General features: G+C 34.4%; 1 protein-coding gene across 50 annotated transcripts in view; it reads right to left on the reverse strand.

The window, feature by feature from the left end:
• Positions 1 to 17,827, reverse strand: part of LOC127877382 (sushi, von Willebrand factor type A, EGF and pentraxin domain-containing protein 1-like) — a 117,408-nt gene that overhangs the window by 48,019 nt on the left and 51,562 nt on the right. For 3 of the 50 annotated variants that reach the window (XM_052423203.1, XM_052423198.1, XM_052423186.1), the window contains exons 1-3: positions 4,052 to 4,188; positions 3,548 to 3,700; positions 1,933 to 2,192 (exon numbers count right to left, since the gene is read on the reverse strand). The exons of 46 other annotated variants lie outside the window; for them this stretch is intronic. In XM_052423203.1, coding sequence (XP_052279163.1) covers positions 1,933 to 2,192; positions 3,548 to 3,700; positions 4,052 to 4,097 — 459 coding nt within the window. In that variant the 5' untranslated portion in view covers positions 4,098 to 4,188. Of the gene's footprint in view, positions 1 to 1,932; positions 2,193 to 3,547; positions 3,701 to 4,051; positions 4,189 to 17,827 lie in introns of those variants that run through there. One more of the 50 variants, XM_052423189.1, reaches the window with a different exon arrangement.

Genomic DNA, 17,827 nt, shown 5'->3' on the forward strand with positions numbered 1-17,827 from the left:
ACACGACTTTTGCCATTAACAACTATTCGCCGTACACTACCAGTTATTTTATTTTAATAGATTTCCACGAACAATAATCAAACCAAGACCTGAAATAGCGTTAAGATGGTATGTATTTTCTATAAGAATAGGAAATCAATACCATACACGATGACAAACCATGTAATCATAAAAAAAAGCTGTTTCTTCGAGAAGTACCAATTTCAAATCGGTACCAAGCAGTCATAAATTTGTGTAAATAACGCTTCATCAATACGAATTGCAATATAGATACACATTTTTAAACATATTAATCTTTCTGTAAGATGCCTAACACGCACTGGTTATCCAGGAGTGAGTAATTATTAGATATTTTAGGTAAATACTCACTGCTCTCCATGGTTGGTTTATTTACTTTCGCTTCGCTGGTAATCTATTTCCGGTGGTGATGATAGACGGTGTTGCTAATTCAAATTAGTTAGTTAGATAGTGAGAAAAAACATGAATGTTTTTTGTGTCTAGAGAATTTACGATACAAACAACAGTTAAGTATGCGATACAAAGGGCAAGTACCATGCATTTATAGATGCGGTAGTTTTGTCTCTGTGGTATGGCACTTCAAAAAGATCTATCTACCAATGGTGTTTCATGTTGATACCTTTGATATTGTTCGCCTTCTGCCTTTTGCATGTTTTTTTTTGTGTGGCATTACATTGAATTCGTGACTTATGTCTAACATGAGTACTCAATATACAGCAACGAAAATTACGCCGATCAAGACAGGCAATACGATTTTTTATGTGAATGTAAATGACGCTCCCAGAAGAACCTGACTTTTTAATTTATTTAAGTCATCCCCATATAATTAGAACTATACAATTCCAGCTTAAATTAAGAATTGAAAGGGGATACATTCTCTAAAATAGAATTACCCGGAAATAAGCAATATTCAACTGTTTTAAGTTCAGATATAATGGCTGAAGTTTAAAGGTTCATATTGAATGAACGCAAAAAAAAAATGACTTGTGTAACGTTAACGCATTTGTTATGCCGCATAGCATCTATATTTTGAAAATGAGCATTTTTAGCAGTCGACACCATTTTAGCAGCATTTTAACATGAGAATTTATTGATAATCTCTAAACGGTATACGCTTAGTGAATTCGAAGCAAATGTGATAAAAATCGCAAAATATATTTCGAAAACGATAGACAATTGAACCCTAAAACTCACAGATCTTAAAGAGAGAATTAAGATGAAATTGTGTGCATACTTTATTTCTCTACGTGTTTGTGTAGCCACATAAAACGCAGTTCTGAACAGGTGTAAGGTTTGTTTGCATGTGTCGATATAAACGTTGTGTGAAAGAACCGCGGTTGTACTTAGTTAAAGCGATGTAACCGTATTTTATTTGTTTCATAAATAAGCTTTACTTATGTAAAGTAAGTAATGATCGGGTACCAGAATATGCTGGGAGAATACGCGGATAAGGCTGTAACAATTTGTTTCCCTCTTTAGCATTTGAATCTCTTTTTATGAAGCTTATGTGTTTTTAAAATAATAATCTCTAATACATGTCAGCTATTTTTATAATAAGTAAAACTACTTTGTTTATAAATGTTTAGTTTGATGACATGTTTATCAGATCATTAAATGTCGTCATTTATACACAAATGAAATATAACAGCCGAATAGTAATTTACGGCCAATTGTTGGTTCTAATTGTTGTTATTAAGAACGGTTGGTTGTTGCAATCCTTGTTATCAAGTTCTCAATGATGGTTTAGAGTATTATGCATCGGAATTCAAAACATTTTTAAGATACGGCAATAACTAACACGTGGCCGATCAAACGTTCTTAATCAGAAAATAACTAAACACTCAGTTGGTTAAGTAGATATCATATAGTTATACGAACATATAAATTATGATTTAAATATAAACGCATTCAAACCATTAATAAGCCGTTGTCCAAAAACAGCCTCTCCAATGTCCAGGTCCTAAAAGAGCGATTAGTTACGTTCCACAGTTCCATCGTGACGTTGTTCTTAGTACGTGTCATCACGTGAAGTGTTGCCATGGAAGCAGGGAGAGTGTAGTAAAAACTGAGACACGCTGCTCCTGCTGATAAAGGCGATGAACTCATGGAGGAGATGGGGATAAATGATTGTCCATTGGGTGGCGGCGGTTCAAATAGCACGTAGTAAGCGTCATCTGGGACACAAAATAATGTTTTTTAATAACATAATACGATAGGTAAAAGACATGAATGGATTTCTTGATATATTACAAGAAATATATATATATTTATCACATGCTATACCCTGTTTCCCATGTAATACAACCATTACATATTTTTTATATTACACATGTGTAATACAACATTTTAAAGCGTTTTCATTGGCTTAGTTTTCGTTTATTGACCAATCGCATTTTGTTTATTTGCTGAAATGACGTTGCAACGTCAAATGACGTCACGAAATGTAAACGACATTCGGGATTTATCATTATGTTTGCGTAAATATTTATTTAATTTGCTCATTTAAAAGCATGTGATAACAAAAATCTGACACTCGTTGTCATATCATGCCATCTTTAATTAAACTACTCCAGGAAATTCCTTATTAAAGGCGAGCTTACTAACACAATTCCTAAACTCGTTTAATAAAATATGGTATGATATGACAACTCGTGCCAGATCATATATATATATATATATATATATATATATATATATATATATATATATATATGAGAAAGAAATTGTTCAAACAGTGTTATATATTATATATATATATATATATATATATATATATATATATATATATATATATATATAAACAAAAACGCTGTATTTATTTTATATTTATCCTGCCACATGCCTTTAAATCAGCCTGATAACCAAGTAACCTAATAACCCAAAAGTTATTAGGCTAGTTGACCACGTGACCTCGAATATCCGTCAGTCGCTCTCCGCGACTGATATTATTAATAAAATATACATATACTTTTTTCTATTAAAAGACATACCAACACATGTAAAGTACTGTTTGTTTAAACATTTTTATTTAAACCGCATAATTTCGTCATTGTGTATTGAATTAATAACGAGTGACTCGATTTCTGTGTTGTTTAACAAGATGGAAGCTAGCCTAAGCGCTTAATTTGCATGACGTGACGTCACAATGTTTAGTTCGCGCGTGGTGTTCCCATTTTAAATATTTAAACAGAACATACTCGAAAACTATATATTTTAGAAACACTTCAACGAATGTTGTAAATGTGACATGATAAATAGAGTAATAGGTTGGTGACGTGGATGGAGAATGGTTATCCGGCTCACCCGATAAATTCCTCCGACTTGCCAGATAACCATTCTCCATCCACGTCACTAACCTATTATTCCCTATATATGTGGTTCGATTATTTTATCGGTTACTATCTTGTGATACAATTTTTTTACTTTCTTTATATAATTCAATCTATTTTATGTGCTAATGATAATGAAGGCAAGGCGTTTTGCCATTGCTCGACATCGCATAACTAGTAACTAACCCTACTGTGATTACCTTGACCATCTTGTAGCAGTGGTCTTCCCATTAACTCGTATGATCCCTTGTGAATTGCCCATGGGGAGCGTACGTCGTAGCCACATGTTTCATTGGCAAATGTGCAACTCCCATATCCGCGTTGAATTATACTCGGGATGTTTGCAGAAGTTTCTACATCACAAAATATTATGAAATTCTCATCAGTATACGATATGCCTGATACATTGAAGGTCTCTTCAATAATGTAAACAAGATTATAGACAAGTATTGATAAACAATGGTGTCTGTATTTTGTTGATCAATTATTAAAATGTAAACACTATCGCAAGTAATCTATTAAAAACAGCACATTTATAATTGCACATATTTTGTCGGTACTGTATGAAAAAAACAACATCAACAAAGTGTACAATGTAGCATTTGACAGATTAAATTGAATTTAAATAAGATTAAAAGAGTCCAATACAGAGTTTTATGATACATAATTAATAAGGCCAAATATGTTCAAATATTTACCCTTACCTGCGAAAACTAACAATAAAACTAGTTGAAACGTAAACACATGCATCCTTAAAATTGCACAGAGCTTTGCCAAGTTGACAATATTACTTGATTGAAGCGGATATGAAAGCTGAGTTATCAATGTTTTATCAGTACGATTCCGTATCATACAACACAGATACGAAGTTATCACCGTTATATATTCTGATACCTAAACACACGTCGGGCACTAAACAAAATGTGTATATACACATGCGTTATGCAATACAAATCGAAAATTATGTTAGACTATAAAGTTTGTCTTATGTTTGCACTATTTGATGGGCAATTATTTTCGTCAACGCTTGATTTACATACATATAATTGCAATAACATATTTGCCCTTTGTGCGTACATGTACAACATGCACTTAAATGTAGAACATTATACTCCTCGAACGATACGAATGAACATGCCACGATTTAACTAGTTATAATGTTTTTCTCCCATATAAGGTGAAATTTGACAAATACGACTTAACTGTATATTTTTATGATACTTTCTTTTTTTAAGTACGTTTTATATGCATTATAGTTTAACATATAATTCAAAAATTTATTTTATTATGATTTGGCGTACTATTTGACCTTTATGTGTGTGTAAATATAGTAAAGCCATACACTTGGAGACTTTTCTAACGCAACACGTATTCAATTCAATATAGCTCCCTTATTTTAAAACGGATTTTGTTGAAATTTGGACTCAGAATAATTCAACATAAATCGAATAATTCCTGTAAATTTAATTGAAATTGATAACATTAAAATATCAAACAAAACGAATTAAAAATATCACTGCAAAAGTAAAATTCTCGAAATCGTACAACGTAAAATACGTATGTGAAAAGTAAAACGCATTAACTTACACGTCTCAATGACCGACCGGCTTGCAACATTGTGCTCAGTAATGTTCATACGAACCATATTAATTTTTTTTTATAAATGTTATGTTTTCCTGGTGTAAAACCTCACATAGAATGATGAAATAGAAATAATATTGGAATTATATAGCGTTGTACAACACTTGATGAATTTTCTAACGCAACATTTTTCAAGCTGAAATATCTAAGTTATGAATAAATATGTTGATTTAAAATTCTACATGTGATAATGTTAATACAGTATGTGCAAGCAAACGATAAAATTATTCATCCGTGAGAATCGGATTCTCTAGCAAGTGGGAAAAGGAGCCTGCAACATGCCGATTGCGCGGTTGCGCAACTAAATTTTAATACGAGACTTATTGATTTTTTTTAATTAATTTTATGCTTGCCTGGTGTATCAAGCCTCCTAAAATTAAGAAATTGAAGTAAAATTTTAATAATATCGCGTTTTACCATAAAAACACGCATAAAGATAAGACCACACCTACCCCAAGTGCAATCGCACCTCTCAACTAATTACTGAGCTATTTAAGTTTGAAAAAGTGTTGCGTTAGAATAGTCTTCAAGTGTATACTGCTGATTTTATATTACCGTCCAGGACGTTTATGTGATAAGATGTTTGAACAATTTAGCTCTAAAAAGTAAGACATACATTTACACAATTGGAAAGGCCAAATACAATATTGCTTAAAAATATTGTTATTAAATTCCTCGCATCATGTCATTTAAAACGTAAAAATACAGTGTTACAGTAGGTTAATATTATAAAACGTATACGTGGTTGTACATTACAATTCTATACAACAGGTACGCATTTGCTGGATATATTTCTGCCATTAATAGTACCAATATTTTATCGACCCTTTGTTTTATCCTGTCTGTTTACAAACTCATATGGCTGCTCAGCTCATATAAATTGTGTATGACACTGTCACTAAATTGAAATCTTCGTGCTAGCCTAACTCAACCATATCTGATATGTTTGTAGTTAATATCAGTCAGTAAAGTGACACTAATTGATATGAACTTGTTGATAAATTTGTATAAGTAACAGACACTTAAGATACGAAATAACTTCTATAACCGTGTCGTTTAAATAGATGACATTATGATTTGATCCACACAGTGTACGATTCGATCCTTCACCAAACATGCTTCAATCATATGGAAGGGAATATCGGCCAGTCCATTCATGTTGATAAATGACAATTACATATTGCTAAATGACAATTGCATTTTGCTTTATTGTATTTGTTACAAAATAACTTCGTATTACTTGCGTTTTTATGCTTGTTTCTTTGGATCAGTATTCATATCAAAATTGTAATGCGTATTATTACAAACTTGTTATGTTTCTTTATTATCTTTTATGAACAATGTTATTCAAACACTGTTGAAATGTGTGTAAATGTACTTTTCTTTCGGTACTTACCATTCCGCTTTTCTAGTGTTTTGTTATGATATTGTCTGTTTTAGATCGGCAATTTGCAATATTGCAACCGCTAATCGCCTAATGCTTAACTCAAGTTAACTGTAAACCGCAATACGCTAAACCTCTATACGCTGAACTGAATTCGATAACGAAACTAAACTTGATGTCAGCTCTACTTAAAGACGTAATCAAACTATAAATTTGCGTTCAGCAAGCTTTTTAATGTTTCACTCAGTTTCTGTAAAAAAGGTTGCGGTTGTTAATTTTCGTATAAAGATCAATTCTTAATAGAAATGAAATTATTGTAATTCGAATACATGGATTCCAATATTGAGTGACGTACGCAAAACATAATGGTCGACATTTTTCTTAGGGACAGACAGTCACAAAGTTTTTATAAATTCCAAATAATTAGAGGACGATAAAGTGTTCAAAATGTGGTGAAAAGTCCACAGTTTTCATCCAGTCATTTCCCAACTTGCACTGTGTCTTTATCTGAATTATGAGTCAAACCTAATTGAAAATGAGCAATATCGGAGTTATAAGTCCAGAATGATCTCCCATTGAATTTGAGGAAAAAATGAAAATTCAGTTTTTTTATGTGATAAAGTCCATAATTTTCATCCAATTCTTGGCAAACTTGTACAGTGTCTTTGTATCAATGAGGACTCAAACCCTTTTTTAAAAAGAGCAATATCGAAGCAATAAGTCCAGAATGACTTCCCCTTGAATATGAGAACATTTTGAAATCCCGCTTGTTTACGCAATTAATTCCACAGTTTTCATCCAATTATTTCCAAATTTGCACAGTATCTTTATATTAATGAGGACTTGAACCCTATTGAATATGAGCAGTATCGGAGAAATAAGTACACAACATTCTCTCCTTGAATTTGAGAAAATTCTCCTTGTTTGCGCGATTAAGTACACAGTTTCCATCTTATTCTTTCCAAACTTGCACAGTGTTTATAGCAGTAGAGCGATTCAGGCCCTCATGGGCCTCTTGTTTGTATATGTCCAGTTCTGGTTCTACACAGAAACGTGACTTTATTATGTTGTAAATTTGTTGTAATATTAAATTGTACACTTTGTAAGTACTGATTCTATAAACCCTACCCAGGAAACTTGATTATGTTCTCGTTGTATTCATGTATTTCTGTGTCAAGTACTGGTTCTACCCAGGAAAGTGACTTTATTATGTTGTAAATATGTTTTTAAATTAATATGTATACTTTGTAAGTACTGGTACTACTGGTTCTAATAATCCCCTTCAGGAAATTACTTGATTTATTGTTTTATTCAATTAATATGCATTCATGATGAGTACTGGTTCTACCCAGGTTTTTTTGTCTGAAACTATTAAAATTATTACACACAAAAGTGTAATAATATAACAGACACTCACTTGTTGTTATCAACATTGCATTGAGCTAAGCGAAAAGACTTTTCAAACGCAACAGTGCGAACGAACTTACAATATTATTTAAGGGCTAAATGTATCCGATAATTAATACCAAAATCTTGATCCGCAACACTAAATGACTGATTAACTTAATAAGTGACTGAGTGAGTGACTTAGTGATTGAGTGACTGACTGTGAGTGGTCGAGTTAGAGAGGGAATGGCTGAGTGTTTGTCTTTATGACGTTTTGTCGCTGAACACGAATATGAAATCCGTTTTAAAAACAAAGCTGCAATTAAAAAGTTATAAGTGTACAAATGTTACCCACCTCTTGATTTTTATTCCGCACTATGTGAATACATATGGGAAAATATGACTTTGCAGCTCCATTATTTTTGAACGGATCAAGATGTCGCAAAAATTCCAACGGATTCGTGCTCATTACGGCATAAGAATTTACACATATAATTGTTTCATGTGGAGATTAATGGTTTTATGTAAAAAAAAATCACCCACATGCTACTAAGTCAATTAATTTGCACGTGTATTTTTATAATCACATTGTTGTTTGCTTTGAAAGCACGTGTTCATGAAAGTATCTTTCGGTACGTCTACCAATAATAGCAAGACGTATCGTTGAAAACGATGGATGCTCCCCTCATGTTCATAATAAAGTAAACAGGTATTAATAAAAGTTAATGACAATAAATTAATAGTATACACTCACTCTTTCTTTAAAATGGAACTCCATACCAAATAACACTGGTCACTAAAGTACATGACCTTGAGAAAATATATTATTAGCCTCGGTGACCTTGACCACTATGACCTCAAACCTTATCAAAAGGAAGAGGTCCATGCAAGGTATGACGGAATGATGTAAAGGCACAGTCTCACTATAATGCCGGTGGGGACGACCGGGATGAACCAGGGCTCCACCGGGAAATTATTAAAATGTTTAATACCCCCGGGAGTCACCGGGAAGGACCGGCGCGGCACCGGGAACAACCGGACGGCACCGGGAACAACCGGGACGGCACCATAGTTCCACCGGGGCCCATACAGTCCCCGGCAGAGATACGGAAACGCACCGGTTGTCGCCGGTGGTGCCCCGGTGAATGCCGGCAGAGTCCCGGTATAGCTACGGTACATCGGTAAACCGGCGCTCTGCCGGGACGCCACCGGCATTCACCGGGGCTCCGCCTGGGCATTACCGGCGACGATCGGGGTTAAACCGGGGCGTTGCCGTAGCTCTTCCGGGGTCTGATGCCGGTATAGCCCCGGTGAGTTCCGGTGGAGTTACGGTATACCGGGGTTCTGCCGGGACGCTTCCGGCTTTCACTGGGGTTCCCCCTGGGCATTACCGGCGACAACCGTGGCTCTGCCGGGGCTTTACCTGGATAAACCGTAGCTAGTCCGGGGTTGAACGGGACTTTGCCAGGTTGTTGACCGGCTTCAACCGGGGCAGCACCGGGAAATAGTGTCACCACGTTAAAAAATTTCTACGCCATCATCATGGTTCTCGCCGGTCGACCGGCGTTAGCAAACCGGGATGGACCGGGGCTCTACCGGCAATAGTGAGACTGGCAACTCAATGCTCCACCGAAAGTTTTCGGGGATCATAATTAGCTTACGAGATTTACGGCACACAACCATGGTTATCTATGTTTTCGTTGAAAATCGAGCGGTCAATGGAATGAATCATTAAAAAATAAAAGAAGATTTTATTTCAGAATCAGTAGGCCATAGGCCCATGTGAACATACAGATATGTACATAAATAGTAATAGCAAGTCACGTTACACAATGAAAATAAAAAAAAAAAATAAAAAAAAATGTTATGTTGAAATAAATCAAGTACCAATACATTTTAAGGAATGAGTTGTGCTAAATAATTAAATATAACAAAGATCCCGATTAATAATACGAGCAGAGGCAAAAAGGGGGGTTATCGGACAAAACGCAAATATGCGGAGAAGGTGTATATAATTTTATATTTTTGTCTTGTAGGTACTATATCTCTGTTCGTTTAGTTTATGTCAACACAAAATATATACAACGGTTATATACAAATAACACATAATTTATTATACATCACAATAATTTGCTTCTCGTACATATCCGAATCTGTATACATTTATTATTTATAATCGTAAATTTCAAAAGACAAAATTATGTTGATAATTGAATGACTACTTACAAAGTTGCCTAAAAAGATACGCAACATGCATGAACACATTTCGTTATTTTAATAATTTTGTTTAAAGAGACACCGTGATCTGTCAATAAACACATGTGTTACAAAAGTACAATTATAATAATATTTCAGTAATTGTGTTGAGTATTTATCAATAAATTACCAGTAGAGACTCGGTGAACGAGAAATCATATCATTATATTACTCAATACACATAACGAATGATAATACAATATTGTGCGTTGCACTATCAAAAGAGACATAGGGTGTATTTTACAAATTATGTATCATTTACAGATTTTCTGATTTCAAAACATTTAAATATAAACATGCTTAGACGCCGAAGTACAATTTCATTTTTGCTTTCAAACAGCTGCTTTAATTTTAAACATACTAGGTCTACACCAAAAATATTTTTTGATGTATTGTTTGCGTAAATCATGATATAATGAACATTCTAAAATGAAGTGAAACTCGTCTTCAAGCTTATCACAAACAGTACATTTTCTATCTTCTAATGGGATACTTATTGGTCTATGCCACCTTCCAGACTCAACTTTTAGATTATGAGAAGAAACAATATTTCTAGTGAAAGCAATCCTGAATTTTTGAACATTTATACACTTAAGAAACGTTTGAAAATCAAAATCGACTACCTCCCGAAAAAACGTTGCTCGGGTCGAGTTATCCAGACGATGGTGCCATAACTGGATATAACTATCATGAAGACGTTGCTTAAAAACATACATAACAAGAAATATCTTTAAAAAAGATATACGGCGTAAATAGTTTAATGAATGAGATCAAGTATAGCGAATGTCTTTTTCTGTGCAGTTCTTAGCTGCATCACACGCAGTACGGGATGTTACGGGGAGTTTTCGCGGCTTATTTTACATTATAACATATAATGCTGGTCATAAACCTATAGATACAAAACAGAAAACCAAAAGAAGAATGGAAGTGAAATTTAAAAATATGAGTCAACCGGCCACACGAGAAGTATCCGTATTTATAGGCGCGTTCTTCGAACAAACCTGTTTTAGTGGTTTGTCGGGCATTGCTATTTGATTCGATTATTAACAGTATCAATTATCATCGTGCTAATGCTTAAAGTGATATTATGGGCATTTTGCACTGTTGAATTGAGCTGAAAAGAATTAACAGGTCAAAATAGTTAGTTAAAATGTGGTTACTGATTAATTATCTGCAACTCACCTTGCTACCAGTTGTTTATAAAAATATATTTTATATTCGATATTCTTACGTGACCCACCCAGTCCTGTAAGCTGAAATGATCCGTAAAACAATTTCGTGTCTTTGTGACGTATGAACAAATCTGCACTAAAACTAAATTTAGGTTCAACTCGTAAACGCATGATCAGTTGTCAAACGAAAGTACGGTTGATATTCAAATGCATTATTTTTCTCTTTCTGGTATATTGTTTTAGTATGATGATGCTGCATTAATTAATATAAGTGTATATGAAGTAGAAACATCAAAAATAATCAACGGTTGCGATAGACACCTATAAACTGTTACATGCTCATAATATCACTTTAGTACATTAGGCAATATGGACGAATAATTATTGTTAAATTTATCAACAATAATATTTATCATTGTATTGTTGAAAACACATTAAGAATCTATTACTTACATACCATAATTATATTGCTGAATATCTTCATTTAACATATTTCTGGTCTAAAGAAAATTCCAGGTCACCTAGTTCACGGATAGCGTCTTTATTATATAACGATTATTTTACTGGCCGCCAACTCCGGTGATGACCTGTATATAAACTCTGAATGTCCGCGAATTGACCCGATATACCTCGCGGGTTGAAATGCAATGCTTAAAGTGAGGCCTCGCTTCCATTGCTCTTTATACTTTTACATGTTAACATGTTGACAGGAATAAGGAAGTAAGTACTAAATATGAGAACATAGCCTTTTAAGTATAAACGCTCTTGCGCTGGTAATACTCTGAAAATAAAAGGTGTACGCACAAACTGTATTGATGTCGAGAATTGAGTGTAAAACTGTTCTATCTATTAAGCCTTTTCATTCGAGATAAAATTGTTTCATACAGTAAAACAGTGTTACAAAGACGCGGATATGTTTCCAATGTTCTGGTGGTATACTTAAATCAGCCAATGGAATAAATGAAGTGTATTCATTCGTACCTAGCCGCGGGAAATTTTATTGGAATTTTATTGGACACTTACAAAGGTCAGGCTAAGGTGAAAAGCTGGCTTATGCAGCTTACGCCGAAAAACATCAATATCACCGACTCCTTGGGAAAGCCATACATCGTAGAAGCCCATTGAGGTCAGTAAATCTCGGACTAAAGTAACCCAAGATGTTTTATCAGGGTATATATCTGCATCAGCTTTTAACATATTATATACTATTCGAGTGTATTTGTTGTCACTGCTGATTGACAATTTTAACCAATATCTAACAATTCTAATATATCTTTGATTTGCTAAACTCGATCTACCTAAAATGCCATATACAAAATCGTTTTGTGTGGAACGTTTAACTCTTCGTTTACAATATAGAGTATGTACTCTCTCAATATTATCAGCATTGTAAAAACCACAAACTTCACATGAATAACTTAGAATATGTACAACAAGTTTATCAAACAACTCTAATCTATGATACATCAGTGAAATTCAATAAATAACTGTTTAGTTTGAAAATTGCTTTCTGTGCTTTACTAGCTAACGTTCTCTGAGTTTCGCTAAAAGACCCACCTCCCACACTATGACTTTAGTTTTCTGTACATTTATTTTCAGTTTCCATCTGTTACAGTATTCTTGAAGTAAATCCAGACCTTTTTGTAATCCATCTGCTGTATCAGAAAAAAGAACAATATCATCAGCGTATAATAGAAGAAATAATTTTGTCATGTAAGTATCTATTCCGTCAAAATTGTTCAAAATCAAATACTCTTCAATATCATTCAAGAACATAGAGAAGAGGAAAGGTGATAGGCATTCCCCTTGTCTAACACCAAGCATACCTTTAATTAATGTCACCGCTCGTCAACATGAGTCCAGTTACTCCATGCTACAACTAACAAACTTAAAGGGCGACAATTTACGTCGATACCGTTTCAGTTACTGCTAGCTATGACAAGTATTTTTTTTGTTTCGTATTCAAATTGCAGTCAAGCGTATTGCGGTTTATCGTTTAACATTTAGCATTAGCGGTTTACAACATTGCCCCCAAACCATACGGACAGAATTATAATATTAAGAAACAACTTTTAATATTTAGTTTAGTTTTGTATTCGAGTTGCAGTCAAGCGTGAGGCGTATTGCGGTTTGTCGTTAAGCAATCAGCATTAGGCATTAGGCACTTTGCGGTTTACAACATCGCGCATTACAATTTTGACATGAATGGACTGGTGGATATTCCCTTCCATACAATCAACCTTTAAGTAAATATGTGTTAAAAAAATATTGCGCCGTTTGTTTGTTTGTTTGCTGTGGGTATGTATATTGATTATGTATTTTACAGTTTAAAACATAACCATCATAGGCCTGAACACGAATGCATGACCAATTGTTAAAGTGTATAAAAACAAGAAATCAACCTGCTTGAATGCTGTTGTTTTTATGCCCCCGAAGGAGGGCATAAAGTGATCGGACCGTCCGTCCGTCTGTCCGTGTGTCTGTATTTCCGTCACACTTTGCATTTAGTTTTCGCATTTAGGTTTCGAAAAATGCTCATAACTTCTTTGTCGCTTCAGATAGCAACTTGATGTTTGAAATGCATGTGTATCTCATGGAGCTGCACATTTTGAGTGATATTAAGGTCAAGGTCATCCTTCAAGGTCAAAGGTCAAATATATGGCTTCAAAGCGGCGCAGAAGGGGGCATTGTGTTTCTGACAAACACATCTCTTGTTTATATTAATTTCACACCTTTTAGTACACCAAATGAACTTCATTTATATTAATGGATGTCTTGTATTTTAATTGTATTTCCCATTACATGTGTAATTGATCAATTCATACAAAATTGGTGGTCACATCTAGAAGTATCCTCCAAAGGTCAAATGTATATGGAGATTAAGTTGGTTCATTTTTCCTAGTTCCTTATTCCTTTTTCGAATAAGGAATACGGAACAGTTCCTCATTCCTTATACAAGCTTAACCTATTTGAAATAGGGGCTTAAAGAAAAAAAATAATGCATACCATTCTTAAATAAAACAAAACAAAATAACTCGAATACATTTACTTTATCATAAGCTTATGTACTACGTTACATTTCCATGTTTCTTCTTTGCGCTTGCATAGGATTTCTTGTTTAGATCGAACCGGGATTTTGTACTTCGAATACTAACTTCACACCAACAAAACATAAAGCATATAACACTATTATACATGTATGTGTTATAAAAGTGCAATCTTGTACATTTCAACATGCTTGTTTTTATTCATAATCCAGTTCCTTTTTCGCGGCTGAATAATGAAAAATTAATCAGCTCCACATTCCTTATTCAAGCCGAATAAGGAACTGGCATTTTCTTACTTTAACATCAACGAAATTGAAAAAATTAAAGTGATGATAATCCAGTTCCTTATTCAGTTTAAATAAGGAATAAGGAACTGGTGTCATATTATTTATTCAAATCGAATAAGGCACTGGAATGCTCTTTCTATTAATTATAAATCAAATGATTTTTAGTTGTTCGCTGGCAAACAACTAAAGTTAATACCACGGGTTTAAATCCAGTTTTCTTTACTATGATAAACATGATCAACTGCCGCATCTGCCGCACCGCGACGACAAGGAGTTGTATAATTTATGCCAAAGGATGGAGTTCTTTATTAATATTCATTCTCAAATGGAAACGTTATGTGAATATCGTGTTAAATGGAATATTTTTGAACGGAGCGTATATAGAAAAGAATCAATAAACATTGTAAGAAATATACGTGTCGAGGAAGAGAATGTTTATGAATGATTAAAATAGTCAACTGTCTGCTGCGTCTTAATCATATGGTATTTTTGCTCAGCACAGGCCATTCATAATCTGAGGCTATTAATTGATGCGGGAAAATAAAACTACTGCTGATCAACAAGTATAGTGGGATATCGAGAGTCCAATACACTATCACGCGTCTGTTGCGTTACCTTGTTGATAGTGCTTGCTACTACAGCGGGGTTAAATTTGATATGTCTGGGAAACGTTCTTTTGTTCTTAACAGGTAGCAGCGATATCTAATGTGTTCTCAATTGCACGGGTGGTATCAACGCAATTGTATAGGGTTAAGCTTTTTTATATTCACAGTTTTCAATTTATAAAACGTCGAACATGAGTTGCGAAAATACTAACTTTGAAATTAATTTTGAAATTTACGTTTCTAAATAATAACATTGAAAACAAATGTTAAACAATTGTGTGTGTGTGTTTACTTGTTAGTCGCATATTTGGTGGTGCGGTAGTCCAGTGGTAACACTCTGGTCTACCATTTCAGAGGTCCCCGGTTCAATTCCTGGCTGGGGCACTGGAAATTTAAGAAATGCTTCAAGTGTTTCCCACCCAACTAGAGATGTACTGGTATGAAACCCAGGTAATTCTCGCGTGTGTTATACACTGAGCACGTAAAGAACCAAGGAATCTATTCGAGAAGAGCTAGGGAATCGCATCCGGATTCCTTGTATCTCAATACTGTCTCTTCTGCTTGCTGTCTCTTAAGCAAAACCAAAGGACCCCATAGGAAATAAGTGCTTGCACTTTCATGGGTTATCCTTGACTCCAAGGTTAAAAGAAATCCTACTACTACCGCATGAATGTATGTTATTGTAGTCAAACAATACATTAGTATTAGTAGATACAAATTATACTACGAGAGTTCACATCATATGTGTCCTCACATGGCCTATTATACATGTAAGTATATTTCTCCACCTTCGAAATATATCGTATGTTAATATTAACACGCAGTTTTCTTTCGAAACATTCAAATCACGCTTTCATAGCCGCGTAATGCGAAAATGGGTCTTATGGCGTTTTTGCCAGCTTAGCTCAAGCCAAGCCTGTGCAATTGCGTTGTCTGGCCAGAGGCAATGCTGTCCGCTATAAAATAACTCAAAGTTTTATGGTTTCATTGTTTATCTCCTGACAAGACTGAGAGATGCGCTGGCTGGGTGGGCTATATCTATGATGGGCGCATATGGCATAATACCCATTTTCGCATGACGCGGGTCTTTTTAAATCTCATTCCGAGTTGTAAGCCTATTAATGTATTCAGGAACGAGTTCCAGACGTGCTGACCGAGTACGGCTATATATTTGTGGTTATATAATTAAACGATTATTTCTTAACGTGACACTATACTATTCCGGTAGTGGTTTTTTCTCGTTTTGAAAGCAAAATTGTGTTTATCGATAGTCAATTATGTCTTCCCCTCATAATTTAATGACCGAGTACAGACCCTGAAATTCTCCGAGATGGATTTTAACGCGTAGTTGTAACTGGACCACAATATGCGTCTATGTGTTGTTTGAACTTGCAGAAAGTAGTCCGGAATTCCATACATTGAACAGTGTTACATCCTTTACACTGCGCACAGACACAGTGCTGCAGCCAAATTTCGGGGGATTTCTCTGGAATCAGCCTATAAAATATTTGAATGTATTCATACGTGCCTTCTAGCGTTATGTACAGTGGTTATTGAAGGTGAAAAGCTGGGTTAAACAGCTACGCCGAAAAAGCGTACAAGTGTTCTATACCGATGTTAAGGTAAGAGACTGGTTGACATCGTGTAAACTTCTTGGGTAACCATTAATGCATCAACACCAAGGTAAGGGTAAACAGCGTTGTCTATATGACTACCTTATTCGTGAGTAGAAACTAGTGCTCGCAGATTTTGTTTTCATTTTCATCAATTATCTAATTGTATATTTTAAATTGAAATGGTGTCAACAAAAGATTTGTAAGAGAAATTTCCATCATGAAATAATATTCTTAGTGTTATAGGTATTCCATATTGCAACAATATTCATTTAATATGATGGTGATTGCAAATTTTATTTTATATTCTCAGTATACCATTTTCATCACATTTTTAATGCTTTTAGAACGTCAAAAAAGAGAGATGTTTAAATATGGGGAAAGACAGTGCACACACATCTCGACCTGTGCGTTAAGACACACTTTTTATAAAATTGAATGGGGTGTGTTCATTTCAACTTGCGATTTAAAAAGCTATAACATAGTTTTGACAAATGAGTTGCGTCTAATATTATGCAATAGCGAACAACTAAGAGCCTTCAGCGCTTGGATTGTTACTATATTTATTTGGGAACAGGCAAAATGGCGCTGTTCTCAGTGGTTATCAGTCCTACTTTTAGTTAGTGAAACAGGTTACTTTTTCCTTATTCGGCCCCGTAAAAGGCACGAGGTTATCACTACAAAAGAGAACTAGGTAGGAATGTACTGCAATAAATATTGTTTATTATCAACCTATATTTACAGTGATTGTCCTTGATTTATGTGTCTCTTAATTCATATTACTGTATTTGTTTAGTAAGAAAATGCCAGTTCCTTATTCGATTAGAATAAGGAAATGGGAACCTTATTCCTTATTCCTTATTTGAATAAGGAGTCAGGAACTAGGAAAAAGGAACCAACTTACTATCCATCAAATGTGTTCGCTTTTTAAAGAAAATACACAGATAGAGAAGTACAACTTTGATACTTTTCTAACGCAACACTTTTCAAACTTGAATATCTCAGTAATGAGTTAAGATTTGAAATTAAAATTGCACATTAAATCATTGGACTATATTCTGTGTAAGATTACGATACAATCGTTCATCC

Source organism: Dreissena polymorpha, chromosome 4 (assembly GCF_020536995.1).
Source record: "Dreissena polymorpha isolate Duluth1 chromosome 4, UMN_Dpol_1.0, whole genome shotgun sequence".
Classification (NCBI taxonomy): Eukaryota; Metazoa; Mollusca; class Bivalvia; order Myida; family Dreissenidae; genus Dreissena; species Dreissena polymorpha.